The sequence below is a fragment of the Ascaphus truei genome, chromosome 2 (genome assembly GCF_040206685.1).
Source record: "Ascaphus truei isolate aAscTru1 chromosome 2, aAscTru1.hap1, whole genome shotgun sequence".
Classification (NCBI taxonomy): Eukaryota; Metazoa; Chordata; class Amphibia; order Anura; family Ascaphidae; genus Ascaphus; species Ascaphus truei.
Genome location: NC_134484.1, coordinates 457,619,269 through 457,644,716, shown reverse-complemented (window position 1 = coordinate 457,644,716; position 25,448 = coordinate 457,619,269). Strand labels below are relative to the sequence as shown.

The 25,448-nt window shown below is 52.9% G+C and overlaps 2 protein-coding genes across 7 annotated transcripts in view; one reads left to right on the top strand and one right to left on the bottom strand.

The window, feature by feature from the left end:
* Positions 1-17,442, bottom strand: part of SNAP47 (synaptosome associated protein 47) — a 103,099-nt gene extending 85,657 nt beyond the window's left edge. For 2 of the 3 annotated variants that reach the window (XM_075588023.1, XM_075588021.1), the window contains exons 1-3: positions 17,355-17,442; positions 10,503-11,047; positions 985-1,469 (exon numbers count right to left, since the gene is read on the bottom strand). In XM_075588023.1, coding sequence (XP_075444138.1) covers positions 985-1,469; positions 10,503-10,996 — 979 coding nt within the window. In that variant the 5' untranslated portion in view covers positions 10,997-11,047; positions 17,355-17,442. Of the gene's footprint in view, positions 1-984; positions 1,470-10,502; positions 11,048-15,729; positions 16,230-17,354 lie in introns of those variants that run through there. The other variant, XM_075588022.1, reaches the window with a different exon arrangement.
* Positions 17,443-17,656: 214 nt separating this feature from the next.
* The window catches only part of JMJD4 (jumonji domain containing 4), a 42,573-nt gene continuing 34,781 nt past the window's right edge, over positions 17,657-25,448 (top strand). For all 4 annotated transcript variants that reach the window (XR_012799348.1, XM_075588019.1, XM_075588018.1 and 1 more), the window contains exons 1-2: positions 17,657-18,727; positions 19,723-19,888. Coding sequence is in view for 3 of the 4 variants with exons in the window: in XM_075588019.1 (XP_075444134.1) it covers positions 18,436-18,727; positions 19,723-19,888 (458 nt within the window). In the remaining variant the exon portion in view is untranslated. The remainder of the gene's footprint in view (positions 18,728-19,722; positions 19,889-25,448) is intronic.

The following is a 25,448-nucleotide window of genomic DNA, read 5'->3' as shown; positions in this document are numbered from 1 at the left end:
AGACATTGAATGCACCAATGAGGGTAATTGGATGGCATTGCTGTATTTGATGCCAATGATACAAATACAGTACGTGACAAATGCATTACTCTGATAGGAAAGGACATCTCATGGTATGTCCACAATCACCTCCACGGGTTTGTAAACCCGAAGGTAGTTTGTGTGCCACCAGAACCTCGCCGTTACGTGGCTGCTAAGGGAGACGTCTTCATTCGGAGTCTGCGCATCCACTTATAGTAGGTTGCACTGATTGGTCACATCTTGCCAGTTGGGAAGTGTCAGTACGAGGACTTAGGCTACGGCCCCAGTATTTACTGCGGCGCGTGCACAGATCAAAGCCGCGTTGTGCGGAAAAGGGGGAGCGATGGGAGGCGCGGGGTTGGGGGGCCACGGCCATGACATCAGCGCAGCAGAAAGCACAGCACACTCCTATTGGTCCACATGATCTGCCCTGCCATTGGTTGCCCCGCACACCACGTGATCGCGTCGTGGCAAGGAAAGACACAATTCGTGTCACCCTGCCAGAGGACGCGTCGTCGCACTTTGCGCGCCCACACACGACCACTGGGGCCTGCCCCGTAGAGGGCTGTGGTGTGTGGCGTGCACGCCGTAGCACGCCGGAGAGGCCACTGTGGACCTTGCCCTAGAAAGGCATTAATCTAATAAGAGATCATTAATGGGGATCTATCACAGTCTGTGCCCATTTCCTTCCCTTTGATGCAACCACAATAAATGTTTTTAACTTATCTCTGCATCCAAACAGACTTTCTTTGTCTTGATATATAAAACCCATAATACAGATGTAGTCTAGCTTATTGCAGCCTCATTATGGTTGGATATACTGCATTATAACACAATATTGTGCACTATGAAGGGTTGCAATAACCATCTGTATGCCACTTACAATATCACAAACCCAACAAATGAGCAATGAAGAGCCATTTATTTTGTTCTAACAACTATATTGGTGTTGTCCTGTCATACCTGTTTGCCAAATAGGACTAGGCCGGTCTCTTGGAGAGGACTTTCTTGCTTCGCTGAACATTTGGGCTTCCTCCAGGAACTCAATCTTTTTGCTGTACTGCATTTCCAAGACTGGGATAACCTCTGGCATCCTGGCTGACAGGAGTCTGTACGTTATGTCAGGCTTGCCGATAAACCTTTGCCGTACGCTAATATCGTACCCAGTGAGCACCTTAATGTCGTCCACGTCCTCCCTTTCGTACCGGTGAACTCGCTGGGAACTGTAGTCCATGATCTCCAGAGCAGAGACTAAGACGTACAGTTTTCCTGGCTTGAAGTCCGGTCCGTGGGAGAAGACTATCGGGATCATCGCTATGACTCCTTCCTTCCCATGTGGTTGAGAACATGAGCTTGGAGATGATTCCGTGGTCTTGACATCGGGCAAACTCTTCCAAGGCTTTCCACTGAATGGCCACCACGAAGGAGATTCAAGTACGGACAACATCCTATCACAAAACAGAATGACCAGGTTTCATTAACCAAGACAAGGCATACAACTAGAATTACAACACTGTCCCATGCCTACATGAATCCACAGCTTTGCATCAGATCTGCGTGTGCTGGTCTCCATGTTAGCATGTTGCGCTAGGAGGTGTTTGTGGCATTTTACATGCTCATTTAAAGGTTATGGTGTCTGTGCCAGTAAATTCCACCATGAATAAAGTGATTACCAGCAAGGCTGGGCTCGTCTGACAAGGATAAGCAAAAGGCTCTATTTGGCCAGTGGGCAGGAGGCTGGGGGGGGGGGAGTTAGGAGGCTGGGGGGGAGGGAAGGAGGCTGCGGGGAGGCAGGAGGCTCTGGGGGCCAGGAGGCTGCGGGAAGGCAGGAGGCTTGGGGGGGGGCCAGGAGGCTGCGGGGAGTCAGGAAGCAGCGGGGGGTGGGGGGGCAAGAAGCAGCGGGAGGGCAGGAGATTGTGGGGAGGAAGGAGGCTGGGGGGGAGGGACCAGGAGGCTTTGGGGAGGCTGGAGGCTGCGGAGAGGCAGGATGCAGCAGGGAGGCAGGGGGCTGCAGGGAGGCGGCAGGGAGGCAGGAGGCTGCGGGAGGCAGGAGGCTGGGGATTCGGGGAGAAAGGGGGCTGTGGGGAGGGGAGGCAGGAGGCAGAAGGCTGCGGGGAGGCAGAAGGCTGCGGGGAGGCAGAAGGCTGCGGGGAGGCAGGAGGCTGCGGGGAGGCAGGAGGCTGTGCGGGGAGACAGGAGGCTGTGCGGGGAGACAGGAGGCTGTACGGGGAGACAGGAGGCTGTACGGGGAGACAGGAGGCTGTGCGGAGAGACAGGAGGCTGTGGGGAGGTAGAAGGCTGCAGGAAAGCAGGAGGCTGTGCGGGGAGACAGGAGGCTGCGGTAGACAGGAGGCTGCGGGGAGACAGGAGGCTGCGAGGAGACAGGAGGCTGCAGGGAGCCATGAGGCTGCGAGGAGGCAGGAGGCTGCGGGGAGGCAGGAGGCTGCGGGGAGGCAGAAGGCTGCGGGGAGACAGGAGGTTGCGGGGAGGCTGCGGGGAGGCAGGAGGCTGCGAGGAGACAGGAGGCTGCGGGGAGACAGGAGGCTGCGGGGAGGCAGGAGGCTGCGGGGAGGCAGGAGGCAGCGGGGAGGCAGGAGGCTGCGGGGAGGCAGGAGGCAGCTGGGAGGCAGGAGGCTGCGGGGAGGCAGGAGGCTGCGGGGTGGCAGGAGACAGCGGGGAGACAGGAAGCTGCGGGGAGGCAGGAGGCAGCGGGGAGGCAGGAGGCTACGGGGAGACAGGAGGCTGCGGAGAAACAGGAGGCTGCGGGGAGGCAGGAGGCTGCGGGGAGGCAGGAGGCAGCGGGGAGGCAGGAGGCAGCGGGGAGGCAGGAGGCTGCAGGGAGGCAGGAGGCTGCGGGGAGACAGGAGGCTGCGGGGAGACAGGAGGCTGCGGGGAGACAGGAGGCTGCGGGGAGACAGGAGGCAGCGGGGTGGCAGGAGGCAGCGGGGTGGAAGGAGGCAGCGGGGAGGCAGGAGGCAGCGGGGTGGCAGGAGGCAGCGGGGAGGCAGGAGGCTGAGGGGTGGCAGGAGGCTGCGGGGAGGCAGGAGGCTGCGGGGAGGCAGGAGGCAGCGGCGAGGCAGGAGGCTGCGGGGAGGCAGGAGGCTGCGGGGTGGCAGGAGGCTGCAGGGAGGCAGGAGGCAGCGGGGAGGCAGGAGGCTGCGGGGAGGCAGGAGGCAGCGGGGAGGCAGGAGGCTGCGGGGAGGCAGGAGGCTGCGGGGAGGCAGGAGGCAGCGGGGAGGCAGGAGGCTGCGGGTGGCAGGAGCCTGCGGGGAGGCAGGAGGCAGCGGGGAGACAGGAGGCTGCGGGGAGACAGGAGGCTGCGGGGAGGCAGGAGGCAGCGGGGAGGCAGGAGGCTGCGGGGTGGCAGGAGGCAGCGGGGAGGCAGGAGGCTGCGGGGTGGCAGGAGGCTGCGGGGAGGCAGGAGGCTGCGGGGAGGCAGGAGGCTGCGGGGAGGCAGGAGGCTGCGGGGAGACAGGAGGCTGCAGGGAGGCAGGAGGCTGCGGGGAGGCAGGAGGCTGCGGGGAGACAGGAGGCTGCGGGGAGGCAGGAGGCAGCGGGGAGGCAGGAGGCAGCGGGGAGGCAGGAGGCTGCGGGGAGGCAGGAGGCAGCGGGGAGGCAGGAGGCAGCGGGGAGGCAGGAGGCTGCGGGGAGGCAGGAGGCAGCGGGGAGGCAGGAGGCTGCGGGGAGGCAGGAGGCTGCGGGGAGGCAGGAGGCAGCGGGGAGGCAGGAGGCAGCGGGGAGGCAGGAGGCTGGGGGGAGGCAGGAGGCTGCGGGGAGGCAGGAGGCAGCGGGGAGGCAGAAGGCTGCGGGGAGGCAGGAGGCTGCGGGGAGGCAGGAGGCTGCGGGGAGGCAGGAGGCAGCGGCGAGGCAGGAGGCTGCGGGGAGGCAGGAGGCTGCGGGGAGACAGGAGGCTGCGGGGAGGCAGGAGGCTGCGGGGAGGCAGGAGGCTGCGGGGAGACAGGAGGCTGCGCGGAGACAGGAGGCAGCGGGGAGGCAGGAGGCAGCGGGGAGGCAGGAGGCAGCGGGGAGGCAGGAGGCAGCGGGGAGGCAGGAGGCAGCGGGGAGGCAGAAGGCAGCGGGGAGGCAGAAGGCTGCTTTCCTTTCTCCCCTTTTTGTCCCCAAAGTGTTTGTTCTGCTTTTTGACACCGTTTTTCTGACCAACAAATTGAACAATGTTTCAAATACCAGAGAAAAGCCGGGAGAAGTTCCCCGGTAAGCGCATATTAATGGCGCAAATTTGTGACTGGTCTAGACTATTAGCATAACAGTCCGGGAGACACCAAAGATCAATGTGGGGTACCGCGCCCGACCCGGCGGCAACTGCCATTCGCGTTAACGTCTGTTACTGCACGGCCAGTCGCGGCATACCCCGCGGTGCACTCTGAGGACTCCCGGGTAAATGTTTCATTACAGACGGTCTCCTCTCTCTTTTTACTTTGCTGACAGTGATTGAAACGATGCTCACATCCTTTATACCTGGACCCAACTCCATCACAATAAAACGGGCGTTACAAATAATAACTATTATCCCGAGTACTTCACAATGACAGTATAGTGTGCGGTACGGAGCACATAGGAAAGTGACACACACAGTCCCTGCCCCGTGGAGCTTACAATCTATGTTTTGGGCGCCTGAGGCACAGGGAGATAAAGTGACTTGCCCTCGGTCACAAGGAGCCGACACCGGGGATTGAGCCAGGCTCCCCCGATTAAAAACCGAATGTCGTTGTTTACGGTCAGTGCCTTTTCTCCCTGAGCCTCTCCTTCAGGCGAGGGCCTCCCGCTTACTGTGACTCGATCTCGCCATCCTCCGCGATCGTGCTGAACCCTGAGCTCCTACTGTGACCTGTTATTTCTGAATAACAGGTAATGTACGAGAGGGGGGGGGGTCTCTCTCTCACTGGCACAGGTTAAAAGGCTATTGGGGATACCACAACAGAGCATTTTCTCCCGCGCCCCCCTCCACTTCTGCTGAGAGCTGTATCCTATATTACAGCACGAGGTTCTCCAAAGAAAATATTGACCTGATTTTTAATTTCTTCCTCCCTTGTAAAAGATGTCCAGCACAGCAGCTGCCTCGCGTTTAATACGGGACAGTGTATGTCTATGTTCCTACAAATAAACCCCTTCAGTGCCTGAGAAACACGCTGCCTGTTACAAGGCCGGGGCTGGCAATGTCTTTCTGGCACCGACATGGTAAAGCCAAATAATGAATCATTTCTATCCATCGGATTCGGCGTGTCATTTATTTGGCTGCGTGCTATGAACATCGGTCATTCCTGTGTAATAAGAGACGCGCTGCTCTGTTCCTGTTACACACTATTTGGTGACCCCAAGGGCCCCCCCGGTTTCTTTGAGAAATGGGCTCAATTAGAAACAAAAAAACACGTATCAATAGCATGAAACGCAGCCTAACGTGGCAGCTCTGCCGGCTGAGGACAAAAGATGCTCCATGTGACCTGCAAGGAGCTAACCATCCTACCCAAAGCATCGCAAGCCCACATACTGCCATCCTGTATATGCCAAGTATCACTGCACTACACAGGGGTGGGCACACATATAAAATACTTAGAAGCCAGCCCAAAAATATAGGCGCCAGTGCTGTGTTAGGCGCATGAGCACCAGCGCGCTCGCTCCCTGCTCGTCCACGATGTCACGGAGCTGGTTCGCCCTCATTGGGCGAACTGCTCACGTGACGCGCTTGCGAACGACAAATTCAAATTTGCTTGCTCTGCAACCAGCTATGCGCCAAGCATGCGCAGGTGCTCGCTCACACTGGCCACACACATTGCCGCAATGTGTGTCATAGCGGCCAGCGTGAGCGCGCCCACCCGCTCAGCGCCACCCTGGCTAAGGCCTTAGGCGGGGGGGAGTCGGCAGCCACGCCTCCCTGCGGCTCTGTGTCACACACACATATATATACACAGACCCACCTTAAGACACACTTGCTTAAAGAAGCATATGAATAGCAGTGTGGATATTCTGAACACATGATACATAAAGCTTGGCCCCCTGCAGACGCACTTACCAGAACTCCCTCCTCCTGTCTCTGTACGTTCTCCCTACCTACCAATTAGATTGTAAGCTCCTCGGGGCAGGGACTCCTCTTCCTTAATGTTATGTTTGTCTAAAGCACTTATCCCCATGACCTGTTATTTATATTATCTGTTATTTATTTGATTACCACATGTATTACTACTGTGAAGCGCTATGTACATTAATGGCGCTATATAAATAAAGACATACAATACAATACAAACACACACACTGTATGTTTCTGTATGAGAGTTTGTGTGACGGTATGAGACACTCTCTTATACAGACACACACACACTCACTCACTCTGTCTCATGCAGACATACACTATCTCTCAAACAGACATACAAACACTCACTCTGTCTCATGCAGACACACACTAATGCAAACACTCACACTCGCCTCTCACATACAGACACACACTCTCATACAGACACACACTATCTCTCAAACAGACATACAAACACTCACTCTGTCTCATGCAGACACACACTAATGCAAGCACACACACTCTCCTCTCACATACAGACACATACTCTCATACAGACACACACTCTCTCATACAGACACTCCTCTCTCATACAGACACTCCTCTCTCATACAGACACACACTCTCATACAGACACACACTCTCATACAGACTCGGACAACACTCTCTCATACAGACACAGACACACTCTCTCTCATACAGACACACACTCTCATACAGACTCAGACAACACTCTCTCATACAGACACAGACACACACTCTCTCATACAGACACAGACACTCCTCTCTCATACAGACACACTCTCTCATTCAGACACAGACACTCCTCTCTCATACAGACACTCCTCTCTCATACAGACACAGATACTCCTCTCATACAGACACACTCTCTCATACAGACACAGATACTCCTCTCTCATTCAGACACAGACACATACTCTCTCATTCAGACACAGACACTCCTCTCTCATACAGACACACACTCTCTCATACAGACACAGACACTCCTCCCCATCCAACATTGTGCATTGAGAGCAGGGAGAGCACTAACAAGCTCCGCCCCCAGCTGTCAATTAGCTCCACCCCCAACTCAGAGCTGATGCCCCCAGCTCTCCCCCTCCCTCACGGAGCTGATGCCCCAAGCTCTCCCCCTCCCTCACAGAGCTGATGCCCCCAGCTCTCCCCCTCCCTCACGGAGCTGATGCCCCCAGCTCTCCCCCTCCCTCACAGAGCTGATGCCCCCTGCTCTCCCCCTCCCTCACGGAGCTGATGCCCCCAGCTCTCCCCCTCCCTCACGGAGCTGATGCCCCCTGCTCTCCCCCTCCCTCACAGAGCTGATGCCCCCAGCTCTCCCCCTCCCTCACAGAGCTGATGCCCCCTGCTCTCCCCCTCCCTCACAGAGCTGATGCCCCCTGCTCTCCCCCTCCCTCACGGAGCTGATGCCCCCAGCTCTCCCCCTCCCTCACAGAGCTGATGCCCCCTGCTCTCCCCCTCCCTCACAGTGCTGATGCCCCCTGCTCTCCCCCTCCCTCACAGAGCTGATGCCCCCAGCTCTCCCCCTCCCTCACTGAGCTGATGCCCCCAGCTCTCCCCCTCCCTCACGGAGCTGATGCCCCCAGCTCTCCCCCTCCCTCACGGAGCTGATGCCCCCTGCTCTCCCCTCCCTCACGGAGCTGATGCCCCCAGCTCTCCCCCTCCCTCACAGAGCTGATGCCCCCAGCTCTCCCCCTCCCTCACGGAGCTGATGCCCCCAGCTCTCCCCCTCCCTCACTGAGCTGATGCCCCCTGCTCTCCCCCTCCCTCACGGAGCTGATGCCCCCAGCTCTCCCCCTCCCTCACGGAGCTGATGCCCCCAGCTCTCCCCCTCCCTCACGGAGCTGATGCCCCCTGCTCTCCCCCTCCCTCACGGAGCTGATGCCCCCTGCTCTTCCCCTCCCTCACAGAGCTGATGCCCCCTGCTCTCCCCCTCCCTCACGGAGCTGATGCCCCCTGCTCTCCCCCTCCCTCACGGAGCTGATGCCCCCAGCTCTCCCCCTCCCTCACAGAGCTGATGCCCCCTGCTCTCCCCCTCCCTCACAGAGCTGATGCCCCCAGCTCTCCCCCTCCCTCACGGAGCTGATGCCCCCAGCTCTCCCCCTCCCTCAGAGCTGATGCCCCCTTCTCTCCCCCTCCCTCACAGAGCTGATGCCCCCTTCTCTCCCCCTCCCTCACAGAGCTGATGCCCCCTGCTCTCCCCCTCCCTCACAGAGCTGATGCCCCCTGCTCTCCCCCTCCCTCACAGAGCTGATGCCCCCTGCTCTCCCCCTCCCTCACAGAGCTGATGCCCCCAGCCCTCCCCCTCCCTCACTGAGCTGATGCCCCCAGCTCTCCCCCTCCCTCACAGAGCTGATGCCCCCAGCTCTCCCCCTCCCTCACTGAGCTGATGCCCCCTGCTCTCCCCCTCCCTCACAGAGCTGATGCCCCCAGCTCTCCCCCTCCCTCACTGAGCTGATGCCCCCAGCTCTCCCCCTCCCTCACTGAGCTGATGCCCCCAGCTCTCCCCCTCCCTCACAGAACTGATGCCCCCAGCTCTCCCCCTCCCTCACTGAGCTGATGCCCCCTGCTCTCCCCCTCACTGAGCTGATGCCCCCAGCTCTCCCCCTCCCTCACTGAGCTGATGCCCCCTGCTCTCCACCTACCTCACAGAGCTGCGGGGGCAGGTGACATAACCTGTCAATCAGGTCACTCATTACTGCGCACAGCACAGGCGCCAGGGCGGACATTTTAGGCGGTTGCCCTGGATTGCTCCACTCCTGACTGCACAGTAATGCAAACACACGTCAGTGGCTATTCATTACCGCTTCCCAGCTGCTTAACCGGGGCCTAGAAGCCGAGCTGGATCAGCAAGACACACATCCTATCGCCTTCTATTGGATTTATTCTCTTTGCTGAAGCTGCTGACGCCTTTGGCTGCATGTTCTGTAGCCCAGTAATCACTTGATGATTTAAGAAAATGTACGTGAAGCTCGACCCTATATATAATCGAAGTGAAACAAACTATTTACCGCATAAAGCTACCCGAGTGCCGCTGGATTGCCAGGGTTACGAGCACATGATCGCTTGGGCTAGCGCTCCCGTCAGCTTCGAGATACTGTAACGCCAGATGGAAGTGGAGCTTCCGTTCCAATCGGGTTCCCGGTCAGCCCTGGGACGCCAAGAAGAAATGATATTCCCTGAGAGTCAGGGCGGCCCTGGGCGAATGTTAGGTAACACCGTAACGGCGTCCAAGTGACAACCTTATGCTTGGCAAAAACAGAAACATTATGGCAGGGGGGCACAATCCCACTCCTCAAGACCCCCCCTCCCAACAGGTCTGGTTTTCAGGATATTCCAACTTAAGCAGAGGTGGCTCAATCAGTGGCTCAGTTGGAGACAGAGCCACTGATTAAGCCATCTGTGCTGAAGCAAGGACAGATTGAGTCACCTGTGCTGAAGCAGGGATATCCTGAAATCAAAAGCTGTTGGGGAGGGGGGCGGTCTTGATGACTGGGTTTGAGCCCACCTGCCTTAAGAGACAAAGTGACCTGCCAATTCATCAAACTCCCATATCACTGCAATTTGACGCAATAATAACAAATCGGACGTATTCATTAGGAAATATATATGCATAACATTTGCATGGTCGGACGTCACTTTTGTCTGCACTTTTCACCCAATTTGCTGCAATACCGACCGGAAACTTTAAGAGTCGGAAAGCTCCCCTCCCTCAGGTAAGCGGACTTTTGCTAGAGAGGAGAGGGTGAGAGAGGGGAGAGGGAACGGAGAAAGGGAAGGACAGGGGAGAGCCCATTGACATATACCACGCAACAGATTAACCTACTGTATGCTCCACATCGTGAGATACCTGCGAACCAGGGGGTGGGAAACTCCTGTCCTCAAGGGCCACTCCTCAGGCTAAGTGCTAGGCTTTGTCCCCGCTGGCGCTGAGCGCGCTCATGCTTGGAGAGAGCGCCGGGTGCCCTTTACTTTTCACAAGCGCTCGCGGGGACGACGACAATGCAGGGGAAGCTGAGCGCGCTGGTAAGTATAAAAAAAATTGTTTATGTAAGCGCAGAGCGCCGGTGAGCGTGTGTGCACGCGCATATGCGCGCGCGCATCGCGTGAGCAGGGACTTGTGTATGTATATATATATATATATATATATATATATATGCAAGTCACCTCGCCAAGCGCCGCCCGCTCAGCGAGCTCAGCGCTAACGGGGACGCAGCCTTAGGGATTTCCCTGCTTCAGCACAGGTGGCTCAATCAGTGACAGGTGCCTCAGACACCAAAGTGGGACTGTAAGCTCTTCGGACAAGAACTCATTGCACGTGCACAGTTCTATGCACATTGCAAAACGCAATATAAGAAAAATATGAGTATTATTATAAATCAACACTAATGACAACCCGCGAGGACTTCTTTTGTCACATCACCTGTCTGTGGTAGCCATGTCCGATTCAATCTTGTTCAGTCCTCTCGTGATGTTCTCGAACTGCTCACCCTGGTGGTGAAGTACCCGGGATGTGTCCTCCATGCGTTTCTGGGACCCCGAGACCAGGCTGATAAGCTCCTTTCCCTTGGACGTCTTGGTAGGGGAAGCCAGTGATCCAGGAGTTGACAGCAACTGCTCTCTCCAGAAGTGCTCCAAGACCATGAACACAACGTCCCGGTTGGGGAGGAGAGAGCTGAACCAATGCTTGGCGTGCTCCTTTTCCAGCACAGTGATGGAGCTGAAGATGAAGCTGGAAGACTCCTTCTTGATTTCACAGATGCCGGACAGGTGGAAGCTGACCAGGAGCTCACCTGTCTTCTCAGCGATGAACCTCAGGGACTTCGAGGTCAGGCAAAGTCTGCCGGGAATCCATCGTCTCTCGCTTGTGAGGAAGTAGGAACATGGCCAGGTCTTGATACAAACGTCCCTGCTCATCGGCTCACTTCCCCCGGGGCTGGCTCCTGGGGAACCCGCAGTTCTTTTAATCTAAAAAGAAAACGGAAAGGTTATTCTGCGAAGAACTGATGAAGCCGGATGTATGGTGGTTTCAAGCTCTTATAGTGGAAGATTCCTCCTCAAACCAAAGTAAACTGATGCCATGACATGTTTAAGGGGTTACATCCAGGGACAGATTGGAGGTGAAATGTGGCCCGGGGCAATTCACTTACCTGTCGGAGCTCCTCCCGCGACGTCATACGACTGCGTGTTGCCATGTAACGTTGCATCACCATGGTGACGCAGTGTCAAATGACGCCACAATGTCGATGGAGGTGGGACGCTCCGGAAAAGGTAAGCCTTACAGAGGCCCCGCTCTCTATCCCCCGGCAATCAGTTTAATTGTTGTGGGGGAAGAGCGCGGGGCCTCTGCAACTGCCATGCATAGCACAGCACCGGCCCACAGCACGCCTGCGTGTGTGCTGTGATCCGGTGCTGCGGCCCGGTGCTGCGGCAAAGGCAGCACCTGCCCAGGAACCCGCTGGGAATGTGCCCAGTGTCCAGACAGCACAATCTGCCCCTGGTTACACCTGGGCAATTGATCCCTTTTTTTTTTTTTTTAAACCAAAATGTGACCCATATGTATTATTATTTTTTAATCATTTTTCAAGTGAGTTTGTAAACACGCTGAGCTGAGACTTGGGAGGAGTTTGCTTTCCTCTGGCTGCTCCCTTCTGTCTAATGTAACAATATGTTCAACAAGGGTTGACACAAAACAGTCCTGGCTCTCTGAGTACAGGGTGGGGGGGGAGGGTAAGGGTAAAGAAAACACTTGATTGACAAACACTCTCCCATTAGGAGGCCCTGAGAGATGCAATATGCCATTGATTTTCAGAGAAACAGAATTAGTCAAATCTTTGCTTATAGCAGTTTGATGTTTAATTAAGTCAATTAAACAGTTACATTTTGTACAAAATGTGGGGTGTTGGGTGGGCGGATACATGGGATTGGACATTTAAAAGCAGGTGTCAGTATTTTAGTGCCATTTTCCATGACCGAGATACTGACCACTGGAAAACAGGGTGCCCCTGATGGATCTAAAAAGCTATCAGAAACATAGGAATTCAGTTCAACGGTAGGGTATTTTGGTGTGACTGTGGCTTTACATGAAGACTATACCTTCAGAGAAAACATAGGAGGAAAGGAATCCGGTGCTACAGCATGTAACAAACTCCAGGGCACTTCCGGGTTAGAACAAAAACGTTATTGGACCTCACGAACACACAGCTACACCACAATCAACCCCCTCAACGCGTTTCACGCTCCAAGACGAAGCGCTGATTCTAGCGGGAAACGCGTTGAGGGGGTTGACTGTGGTGTAGCTGTGTGTTCGTGAGGACCAATAAAGTTTTTGTTCTAACCCGGAAGTGCCCTGGAGTTTGTTACATGCTGTAGCGCCGGATTCCTTTCCTCCTGTGCCAATTCTTCAGAAGGCTGCACGACCAGACATCGGAGATCAGAGGCGAGCAGGACCAGGTTTATAAGCCTACATAGGTAAGGTTTTTTCATTCCCGGCTTTGACTTTACTTTGGCCCATGCATACTCTCCAGCTCCACTCTATGTGACACACACTGACACCCAGTGTGCTTCTACCAAGCTGCCTGAGCGCAGGACAGATTTCTTTCACTTTAGAGAATACAGCCTGCATCTAAATATTTAAAAGCTTAAAAGAAGTCAGTGACGCATACAGATGCAGATGTTATTATCCCCATTTTTACCACACAAAGTAAGACAATAAATAGCAGGTGCGTCATCTCCCTAAACACTGTTTTCAATAGCACAACTGTTAAATAATGTGCCAGTGTTAACAGGCGCAATAATGTCCGCTACATCTGTAAGCTGCAGTGCAGCGTAATATATATATAAATATATATATCCTCTCTGATCTTTGGATTTCGGTGAAGAGGATTTCCTAAGAGGATCTGTCAGGGCTCTACCTTGATGTTTTTTAACCAATAAATGTTCTAATTGGTCACCACTTCCAGCGTAGTTTTTACGGGCTGAGGACCGGCTTTTCTGGTCTGGATTCTAAATCTGCCGATCTCCCTGCCTGGGAGCACGCCGTGCCGATCTCCCTGCCTGGGAGCACGCCGTGCCGATCTCCCTGCCTGGGAGCACGCCGCGCTGATCTCCCTGCCTGGGAGCACGCCCGCCGCGCCGATCTCCCTGCCTGGGAGCACGCCCGCCGCGCCGATCTCCCTGCCTGGGAGCCCGCCGCGCCGATCTCCCTGCCTGGGAGCACGCCGTGCTGATCTCCCTGCCTGGGAGCACGCCGTGCCGATCTCCCTGCCTGGGAGCACGCCGTGCCGATCTCCCTGCCTGGGAGCACGCCGTGCTGATCTCCCTGCCTGGGAGCACGCCGCGCTGATCTCCCTGCCTGGGAGCACGCCGCGCTGATCTCCCTGCCTGGGAGCACGCCGCGCTGATCTCCCTGCCTGGGAGCACGCCGTGCCGATCTCCCTGCCTGGGAGCACGCCGTGCCGATCTCCCTGCCTGGGAGCACGCCGTGCCGATCTCCCTGCCTGGGAGCACGCCGCGCCGATCTCCCTGCCTGGGAGCACGCCGCGCTGATCTCCCTGCCTGGGAGCACGCCGCGCCGATCTCCCTGCCTGGGAGCACGCCGTGCCGATCTCCCTGCCTGGGAGCACGCAGCGCCGATCTCCCTGCCTGGGAGCACGCAGCGCTGATCTCCCTGCCTGGGAGCACGCCGTGCCGATCTCCCTGCCTGGGAGCACGCCGTGCCGATCTCCCTGCCTGGGAGCACGCCGTGCCGATCTCCCTGCCTGGGAGCACGCCGTGCCGATCTCCCTGCCTGGGAGCACGCCGCGCCGATCTCCCTGCCTGCGAGCACGCCGTGCCGATCTCCCTGCCTGGGAGAACGCCGTGCCGATCTCCCTGCCTGGGAGCACGCCGTGCCGATCTCCCTGCCTGGGAGCCTGCTGTTCTCCCTGCCTGCGAGCACGCCGTGCCGATCTCCCTGCCTGGGGGCACGCCGCGCCGATCTCCCTGCCTGGGAGCACGCCGTGCCGATCTCCCTGCCTGGGAGCACGCCGCGCTGATCTCCCTGCCTGGGAGCACGCCGTGCCGATCTCCCTACCTGGGAGCACGCCGTGCTGATCTCCCTGCCTGGGAGCACGCCGCGCTGATCTCCCTGCCTGGGAGCACGCCGCGCTGATCTCCCTGCCTGGGAGCACGCCGTGCCGATCTCCCTGCCTGGGAGCACGCCGTGCCGATCTCCCTGCCTGCGAGCACGCCGCGCCGATCTCCCTGCCTGCGAGCACGCCGCGCCGATCTCCCTGCCTGGGAGCACGCCGTGCCGATCTCCCTGCCTGGGAGCACGCCGTGCCGATCTCCCTGCCTGGGAGCCTGCTGTTCTCCCTGCCTGCGAGCACGCCGTGCCGATCTCCCTGCCTGGGAGCACGCCGCGCCGATCTCCCTGCCTGGGAGCACGCCGTGCCGATCTCCCTGCCTGGGAGCACGCCGTGCCGATCTCCCTGCCTGGGAGCCTGCTGTTCTCCCTGCCTGCGAGCACGCCGTGCCGATCTCCCTGCCTGGGGGCACGCCGCGCCGATCTCCCTGCCTGCGAGCACGCCGCGCCGATCTCCCTGCCTGGGAGCACGCCGTGCCGATCTCCCTGCCTGGGAGCAGGCCGTGCTGATCTCCCTGCCTGGGAGCACGCCGCGCTGATCTCCCTGCCTGGGAGCACGCCGCGCTGATCTCCCTGCCTGGGAGCACGCCGTGCTGATCTCCCTGCCTGGGAGCACGCCGTGCCGATCTCCCTGCCTGGGAGCACGCCGTGCCGATCTCCCTGCCTGGGAGCACGCCGCGCCTATCTCCCTGCCTGGTAGCACGCCGTGCTGATCTCCCTGCCTGGGAGCACGCCGCGCCGATCTCCCTGCCTGGGAGCACGCCGTGCCGATCTCCCTGCCTGGGAGCACGCCGTGCTGATCTCCCTGCCTGGGAGCACGCCGCGCCGATCTCCCTGCCTGGGAGCACGCCGTGCCGATCTCCCTGCCTGGGAGCACGCCGTGCCGATCTCCCTGCCTGGGAGCCTGCTGTTCTCCCTGCCTGCGAGCAAGCCGCGCCGATCTCCCTGCCTGCGAGCACCGATCTCCCTGCCTGGGAGCACGCCGTGTCGATCTCCCTGCCTGGGAGCACGCCGTGCCGATCTCCCTACCTGGGAGCACGCCATGCTGATCTCCCTGCCTGGGAGCACGCCGTGCTGATCTCCCTGCCTGGGAGCACGCCATGCTGATCTCCCTGCCTGGGAGCACACCGTACTGATCTCCCTGCCTGGGAGCACGCCGTGCCGATCTCCCTGCCTGGGAGCACGCCGTGCCGATCTCCCTGCTTGGGAGCACACCGTGCCGATCTCCCTGCCTGGGAGCACGCCGTGCCGATCTCCCTGCCTGGGAGCACGCCGTGCTGATCTCCCTGCCTGGGAGCACGCCGTGCTGATCTCCTTGCCTGGGAGCACGCCGTGCTGATCTCCCTGCCTGGGAGCACGCCATGCTGAATTCCCTGCCTACGAGCACGCCGTGCCGATCTCCCTGCCTGGGAGCACGCCGTGCTGAATTCCCTGCCTACGAGCACGCCGTGCAGGAGCTGTCGTGTCCATGATCGTGAGTTTTTAAAACCTCATAGTGCTTTCCTGCAGCGCCAGTTGTTTATACCTATATGCTGCTCCCCTCCCGGTTCGGGTTGTTAACGTGCTGCGGACGGCACCGTGTAGCGGGGCATCAGCCATTACCTCCCTTCTCCGTGGCAATAGGGGTTCTTTTCTCACTGACTTTGTGTTTCACGAATTGATCAGACACTACTGTACATGCTTCCACATTTGAACGAACTATGAGGATTTCCCAAGCATACTTTCTCTAATACTACAGTGTTTTCGGATCTGTGGACTATCTTAGCCCACTTTCACTCACATATTAGACTCCACCCTGTATGCCACTTAAAAAGGGCCACTTTAAAGAAGGCCTGTTTACATGTACTGTAGGCTGTTGCCCCTGTATTAGGCTGCTCAGACACAGCTCAATTAGCACCCGAGGCACAGAATACACATTATTTGTCAGACAGTTCCCATACCCAAGTGTTAGCAGATGAATTTATGAAAATATGCACACAGCAAAAGGTGAAATGAAGAAAGGATTAAAGATGGCGTATCTATATATCACACATACTTTTACATCACTAACATTCAGGGACCATTTATCACCTAAAGTCATAAATCGCATACTGCACAGGGGGAAGGGATAGGTTTCAGTCACAGATACATTGCAGGATGCACTGTTTGTAAGTTAAACCTTTCTTGCTTCATTCATTGTAACACCGCCGTAGAGATCACTGTATCTCGAAAGCTCGCACAAATAAAAGCATTGAGTTAGCCACAGAACGGTATCTTCTATTTGTTTTTGATTACATTACACACACATATATATACACACACACACACACATTTTATATATATATATATATATATATTTTTATATATATATATATATATTATATATATCCACCTACAGTGTGAGTGTGATCTATAAGGAGGGAAGTGATTGTGAGTGTATACAGAGGGAGGGGCGAGTGAGTGTATACAGAGGGAGGGGCGAGTGAGTCTATACAAAGGGAGGTGTGAGTATAGAAGAAGGGAGGTGCGAGTGTATAAAGGGGGAATGTATGAGGGAGAGTGAGTGTGTGTATAAGGAGTGGGTGTATAAGGAGGGAGATGTGAGTGTGTGTATAAGGAGTGGGTGTATAAGGAGGGAGATGTGAGTGTATAAGGGGCAAGTGTGCGTGTATTCAGAGGGAGGAGTGAATGTATAAGGAGTGGGTGACTGTGAAAGGAATTAGTGTATAAGGAGTGAGTGTGTGTGTATAAGGGGTCAGTATATAAGGAATGAGTGTATAAGGGGTCAGTGTACAGTATAAGGAGTCAGTGTATAAGGGTATCAGAGTATAAGCAGTGAGTGTGTAAGGAGTGAGTGTGTAAGGGTCAGTGTATAAGGAGTGAGTGTGTAAGGGGTCAGTGTGTAAGGGGTCAGTGTATAAGGAGTGAGTGTGTAAGGGGTCAGTGTATAAGAAGTGAGTGTGTAAGGGGTCAGTGTTTAAGGGGTCAGTGTATAAGGAGTGAGTGTGTAAGGGGTCAGTGTATAAGGAGTGAGTGAGAGTGTATAAGGAGGGAGGTGTGAGTGTGAAAGGGATGAGTGTATACGGTGGGCGGTATATCGCGCGCACTGTATATACACCTGTGTCTTTATATACAGACTGATATACTGCCTCGCGCAGACGGTTTATATACCTGCGGTATACAGTCACTGTCAGATTGTCTCGGAGCTTCCTGTCACTCGCGGCTCCTGTGTCCGTGTGACGCGCCGTGTGCGCCGCAAACTGCTTCCGCCCGGGAACTGCGTGCAGGGGGGGACAGCACAGTGCGTGCAGGGGGGGGACAGCACAGAGTATATGTGAGGGATAGCACAGAAAGTGCAGGGGACGACAACACAGTGTGCAGGTGGGAACAGCACAGACAGTATACAGGGGGTGACTGCACAGAGAGTGTACGGGGGGGGGGCAGCACACAGTGTACAGGGGGGGGGGGGGGATAGCACAGAGAGTGTGCAGTGGGCAGAGCAGAGTGGGGGTTACAGTAAATCATAAATCTCCCAGTCACCCAGCCAGGCGGGACACAGGATATGCAGATCCATATACTGAGTCCTTTCTAAAGTGCCATACTTACATAGTATAAGGAAGGCCATACTGTACATTTGGCATAAGGGGCACAGAGTTATATAGAGGGATGTATACACTAATACTGAGAGGGTTATATACAGAGGCTCAGACCCCATTGGAAGCCCATTAACCTAAATAAGTGATACTGAAGCTAAAATGCCACTGACACACTAAGGGAGACTGGGCAGGGCTTATACACAGAGATAACCACACTTATCCGGTGCCTCTGGTTATCATGGACTCTAGATTATTGATGTCAGTACAATACCATTAAAATTACAGGGTTTTTTTTTATTCAGAACCCCCAAATTCTCATGGATTTTGGTCCTTTGGGTATTACTCATATCGAGTCATTAGGGAAAATAACACGGGGGAAATATAAAAGTCTAACATCGAATAGTAAGCAATGGAGTCCTCTGCAGCTTTGCAATAGTTTATTTTTCGGTGACATTATTTTGCTCAAACACTATATATTATATAACATACTTTATTAGATCAGCGATGCTGGTGACAGTCCCAGCATTCAAATTACTATATAATGATAGACGATCAGACTTGCTATGCCAGTTCGATTCTGACCCCAAATTCCATCTCACCTTGGAAGACGTTTTCTAGTTAATTACCCAAACGAGGACACGTTGGCTTTTAAAACGATGCTGGCATCAGGGAGAAAAAATCATGACTCGGAACATCTCATAGACGAAAAGAACGAGCCAAAGCTTCCGCCCTTCCATCCACACCCTGACATGGCACAGAGAGGCCGGCGTCACATCGACTTCATCGAGGACCCGGATTCGTTTTGTTACAGCACATTTTTTCACCGCCATCTGCTCGCCAACTCCCCGTGCCTTTTCTCTGCTAAGTTCACTCAGAGTTGGGGCAGCAGGAAGACCTGGGTTACTGCCGATAACAAGCCAAACTGGGACCATCTCCTGCGGACCTTTGGTAAGGACTGGCCACTGGACGCGCACTGTGCTGTTTGCATCGAGATCCAACACCGTTTGTTTAGTTACATTACTAACCAGACCAGGAGTGGCCAACTCCAGACCTCAATGGCCACCAACAAGTCAGGTTTTAAGGATATCCTTATTGAGCCACCTTTGCTGAAGCAGGGATATCCTCACTTATTCCCTCACCTGCTGTCTCTGCACGTCTCCCAACATACCACTTAGATTGTAAAGCTCCCCAGGGCAGGGATTTCCTTTCCTATTGTCGTACTTTGTTGCGCTTATTGTATAATTATTACCTGTACTGTATTGTCTTTGTAGAGTGCTGAGTACACTGTGGGGCGCTATACACATTCATACAATGACAATACAAAAACATCTGCCAAAAATAACTGGTGTCGGCTTTATGACACCTCAAAACAAATTGAAATTGTTGTGTTCAGAAGGAAATGACAGAAAAGTAAGTGACAGTACTACTAACTTACGCTAAGCGAGGGCGGTTACATGGCTTTAATGTCATTTGAAATCAATCAGCTTGGTAAATGCAGTAGGACTCTTTCCCTTTCCCTCAAGTTAAGCATACTGTATGGCTAAGATTATAGTAGGCGCGCGCCTGTTTCTCGAGCGATGGGTGCACTGAGTTGGAGGCGATTGGAGAGGCGTGGCGGACGCGTCACCAGGCTGGTTTGCCCTCATTGTCTGAACCGCTCACGTGACACGGCCGCCGCACGAAAAAAACAAAATGATTTGTCTTTTGAAAAATCTCACGCGCACTTGCTCTGCATCTCGCTCACGTGCACTATGAACGGCCCATATCAGCTGCTGTGCTTTGTTCGCGCAGCGCGCGAAATCGCACACGCCGTCGCGCTCACTATAATCGCGGCCTAAGAGTCCTGCACAATGTTTACTGTTCCTGGCGACGCCGTGCAGAAGAGCGGAGTGATGTTGGGCGGCTGTTGTTTCCATGTTGATCCCTCTGTCTCTCTATTTCAGGAGATGCGATCGTTCCTGTTGCAAACTGCGAAGTAAAGGAATATAACTCAAACCCCAAAGAACAGATCCCACTCCGGGAGTACATCAGTTACTGGAGAGGTTATACAGAGAACGGCTGTCAATCTCCAAAGGGATGTCTGTATCTGAAAGACTGGCATATGAAGAGGTACATGACTAAGGCGCTCATCTTATATATGTAACCCTGCCTGCGGGTTACATCGAGGTAGTTGTATATGGAATATCTGCATATATTTGCCTTGTCTCAGGGTGCTGGATTTGGTCGGGTGGGCAATGGAAAAGATGGACGCCAGGGTTTTTTTTTATAGTACAACTTCAATGTTCATGTTTCCGGGCTTTAGGAGCACTGCATGCGCATTTACAATAAGATTAACATGGTTGTACCTTGTTTCATGCATACTGTTGTCACTCTATACATAGTTCTTCCCTGGGTGCCTTCTTTTAACACTCCTGGGAGGTGCATACACTTGTTACTGATAGGAATACATGTGCTGGACTAGGCCCCGTCCCCTTGTTTCACATTATCCATGTGATCCTGCTATTTCTGGCACCTTTCTGAGATCCTGTCCTGTTCTGTATAGGTTATTCTTACACTCTTTTGCAGAAAGGTTACTGTTACTATTTCAGAAGCTGTACACTCTGAATATGGAGATTTGCTTGTAGGGCTGATATCCTAGATACTGATCTATGCAGCTCTCTGTGGTGTGTCTGCTTCCCTCTCTGGGACCTGCATATATCTGTTGTCCATGTTATAGGGATCCTAACTATTAAGGTACTGTCCCTAACTAAAACACAATAAACAGGAGTGTCTAATCTCTTCTTTACTTGGGAGGACTTTCCCCCAGCCTCCACTACCCGAGGCTACTACTCTCCTTTCCTTCTGGAACTTAACCTTCCAGAATATTCCCACTGACTCTTATACCCCCTGCCACGTAGTTCCATGTGTCATCACAGGGTGGAGCCCATCATCCACTGCTTACTATTAACTCCTTAGATTACATTACTAACCAATTCCAGGGGTGGGAGGTTACATAGCGCATGCGTGCATGGTGCACGTGTGTGTATCATGCAGGCCCAAACTATAAGACCAAGAATTACCAAACTTGAAAGGATTACCTTATGGATCAAAATAAGGCAAACTGTCATGGTTTGGATCCTCTCGAATACTCTAAAGGAGTGCTGCTAGGACCGTTCCATGTGGATATATTTTGCAAAGCTGTTTGTCTGTTTGCTATATATTTGGACACCTCTTAAAATATTGTAACCATTGTCTGTTTGGATACATTCTATTTTTAATTCTATGCATTATTACAATTTCTCTAAGCAAGTCAGCCACTGGGTGTTGTACCTGGTAGGCTATATATGTAACACGTTACATCATACTGGTGATGTCATAATGCACATAATGTAGCCTGGTGGCAGATAAGGTGAATCAGAGAGCTATAAAGTTTATAAACACACAGATAGCCAACAAGTTCTGAGAAACCCCAAACATTACCACATTTTGTGTGTGTGTGTGTGTGTGTGTGTGTGTGTGTGTGTGTGTGTGTGTGTGTGTGTGTGTGTGTGTGTGTGTGTGTGTGTGTGTGTGTGTGTGTGTGTCAAAAGGAGTGCTAGTAGGTGTGGCTAAATGTATACAACAAAAAACAAACAAAGATGCCCAAAGCTACTTCCAATGTGACAAAAATACACAGTGCAATACCTATATATTCTCTTGAAAAAGGGGTCATTTAGTTCAACCCTTTGGCCAAAGTGTCTTAAGCGTGCTGCCACTTCAAGGCATGACCGTTAGCAGGTCCTAAAACTACCTGAGTTAAAATTCTTATTTACCTGTATAATTAGGGGTAGAATGATCAGCATTGGATCTGTCGTAACCCAGCAAAATGAAACTGACCTGCCAACTTGGAATGTGGGGGGGGGGCGAGATTAAACCTTGGGGGAGGGAGGGGCCACTATAAAATTATGGAAATTATATATTATATATGGAAAATAAATACACAAACCCAGCGCTCCTCCCAAATTGACTTTTGTGAGATTTCTACATTTTACATTTTACACCCAAATCTTATAACAAACGAGACATTTAGTTGCATGTTTTGATCAAAACATTGGATAAACATCAAAACAATTGAAGCCTTCTTACTGCGCAAGGTAGTCTCCATTTCAGGGGGGTGCCTATCTTTTCCAGTTGAATAATCTATATTGCGAGGAGCACAGGATTCGTGTATGTGTTTTCCCTGAATCATTATAATAATAATAGCATGTTCTTGTATAGCGCTGCTAGTTTTACGTAGCTTTACAGAGACATTTTGCAGGCACAGGTCCCTGCCCAGTGGAGCTCACAATCTATGTTTTTGGTGCCTGAGGCACAGGGAGATAAAGTGACTTGCCCAAGGTCACAAGGAGCCGACACCGGGAATTGAACCAGGTTCAAACTCTCAGTGCCAGTCAGTGTCTTTACTCACTGAGCCGCTCTCTCTCCCTATTATGACACTGTTGACACAGTGACGTTGGCAGGTGTGGGATAGAGATGAAAGAATGTAGGATACTGTAGGAGACGAGTGCAGAGATATGACCAGGGAGACCTATATTGGGGAAAATAAACCTTGGCTTTTATTTAGCCGTATCTTCAAACAATACAGCTTTAAGGCAACATACACAAACAAACAGCCTATCCCTTTGTAAGGGCTAACTCACTCTCCCAGTCCCTATCTGCAGAGCTGGGAGGCTTTGCCGCTTACTAGCCTCTGACCCAAAGTCCAAAAGACGGGGTGGGGGGTGTGACAGGGCCTCTGGTGGGTTCCAGTAACCGCTGTGTCCTGGAATAGGGGCTGGTTCTCTGCGATTCTGTTCTGTCAGCAAACACCTTCCATGTGCTAGAGCGATCCCCTGCAGTTCAAGCAGGAGGCTTTTCTGTCTGAGCCAGATGGAGACTGTTTAATTGTCTGTGGTTGCAATTAACCAGCTCCCTGCTGGACTTATCAGGCCACTACAGGCTTTCTATTGAAGCCCTTTTAGACAGGGGTTAAGGCCCTGTCACAGATACATGGTTAGTACCACATGGTTATAGAGCAGGGGTGGACAACTCTAGTTCTCGAGCCAATTGTACTGAAGCAGGGATATCCTGAAAACCTGACCTATTGGTGGCCTTTGAGGACTGGAGTTGCCCACCCCTGCTGTAGAGAGAGCATACTGGATCCGTAACAGCTGAGACCAGATTCTGCTTTGAGCTGTGTGTTCTGCAGGTGCTGGGAATATATTACAAATCTGCAACGGTTAAATCACTGGGGTAACATTTTGTAAGGCTTTATACTTCATCCTCTGGGAAGCCCCAGATAGCCAAAATATTTAACTTTTTCGTTTTCCCAGTAAAATTAATAAAAAAAATCACGATGGTCACCAATAGAAATCGCCGCGGGAATGGGGCTATGCTGTTCTGAGTCTTAATAGAAAGAGAAACGAGGGGGCAAGGCGCCCGAGGTCAGGGTAAAGCTGTTTTTAAAAAAAATGTTGACTACAAGAGACCTCCCCCGTCTGATCAGATACAGACTTAAAAATGAGGGTGTTTCTGGGTTGATTTCAGCTCCGGGGATCCTCTTCTTCCTGAGATACTTACTTTGGAAGTGGTGCCGGTAGCAGCTCTGCCTGGGCTGTGTGGGGTTCTTGTAATGGCGGCTTAAAAGTCCCTTTTCCTGCAGGCCATTAGCTCCCCATCTTTACAAACTCACTTTAAACAATTATTTGAAAATACTTCTAGGTGTCAGATTTGGGAAGAAAGGGCATAAATCACCCAGATGTCCGCCCTTAAACATGTCACTGACATTGGTTCATTTTTGACCTAGGTAGGATTGCCCTCCTGGGGGGCAGCGGCTCAGTGAGTAAAGACTATAAAACAATGACACTGAGTTTGAATCAGGGGAACCTGGTTCAGTTCCTGGTGTCATCTCCTTGGGCAAGTCACTTTATCTCCCTCTGGCACCAAAATCATAGATTGTAAGCTCACCAGGGCAACAATATATGCTGTATATGTGAAGGGGGAGGTATACCAAGTGTGGCGCTCATATATATAGTGTTACTTAAAGCAGACCTGTGAAACACATAATATAATAAATAAATAGTGATACTTATACAAACGGCGGATGCAGCTATAACCCGGTGTAGGATTGCTTTCTCAATCCTTGTGGCAAGTGGAGAAGGGGGTCATCGGGAAGCGCATACCATGTTAAAACAAAAAGACAAATGCTTATAGTGCAATAATGTAAAGTCAATACTGTGATATTAAACTGCTAGCTTGAATGAATGTACAGAATACTCACAAACGTGAGATAGATACTGGCACATAAAGGTATCTTTAAGGGGTGGCTGTAATCCGTGCAAACGGGGTATCACCAGACCGGTAGTCTCCAAACAGGACCTTAATGCAAGACGATACTGGACATAGTGTAGACTGTATAACACATTTAATACGAGATAAAAACAAATCCAATCAACTCACATGATGTGTGTAATAAAAAAGCATTTAGATCACGCATGGATCTCTGCAACCACTGCAACCGGATGGGACTTCTCTTGGGTTTCCCTCTGTGCTAGCGTGCGTTCCACGAATGCGTGTCACCGGCAGCCGGAAGTGACGACATCCGCTTCCAGAGGTTCCGGTTGGGGCGAACAGCGTCACTCTACGCGTTTCACCTTTCGGTTTCTTCTGAAGATTACATGGGCACATTCTTTTTCTTGGGTCACATTAGATGTGACCTCGTTATACACTATTATCAATCACACACTAGGTACCAAAGCCATTAGTTATTATTTAAATCACTCTAATATTCACCTGGCACAAAGCACTTTTATTCTTGATTCAATTATATTTCTGTTACAGCACAATTATTTTCTATTTAATAACACTTATTATCTACAAACACGTGGTACGGCTATGGGGACATCCTTTGCACCCTCATACGCCAATTTATTTATGGGTTTTTGGGAATCCACTTATATTTTTGGTGATGCTAATCCCTTTAGACAGCACATATTTTTCTATCGTCGCTATATAGACGACTTGTTAATTATTTGGTCCGGTAATAATTCCACACTACATGAGTTTTTTGTATATCTGAACAATAATTTGTTTAACCTCAAATTTACATCTAAAACACATCCAACTGAGATGGATTTTCTGGATCTGCACCTCTATATAGATGCGGATCTTAGAATTCAAACCAAAATGTATAGAAAAGAGAACTCCAGAAATTCCCTGCTCAGGGCCAACAGTGCACACCCACGGCCACTTATTAGAGGCATTCCTAAGGGTCAATTTCTCAGGCTTCGGAGACTCTGTTCAACAGATCAAGCGTTTCGTACTCAGGCAGAAGAACTATCCGACAGGTTCAAGCTCAGGGGTTATAGAGAGACAGACATACAAAGTGCGTACAATTATGCACTACACACAGATAGGACTACACTTCTCAAACAGACTAAGTCCAAGAAAACAAAAAATGACTATCAAGGCAACAAACCCACTGAAGATTCCCCTTTATTCATTACAACCTTCTCTAGACAGGCACAACAAATCCGCACTATTCTAACCAAACATTGGGGAGTGTTAAAACTCGACAAAGATTTGGATAGAGTGATTCAGGATCATCCTAGAATGGTCTTTAGAAGGGCCAAAACAATTGGCAATAAGATCTCACCGAGTCTTTTTGATCCAA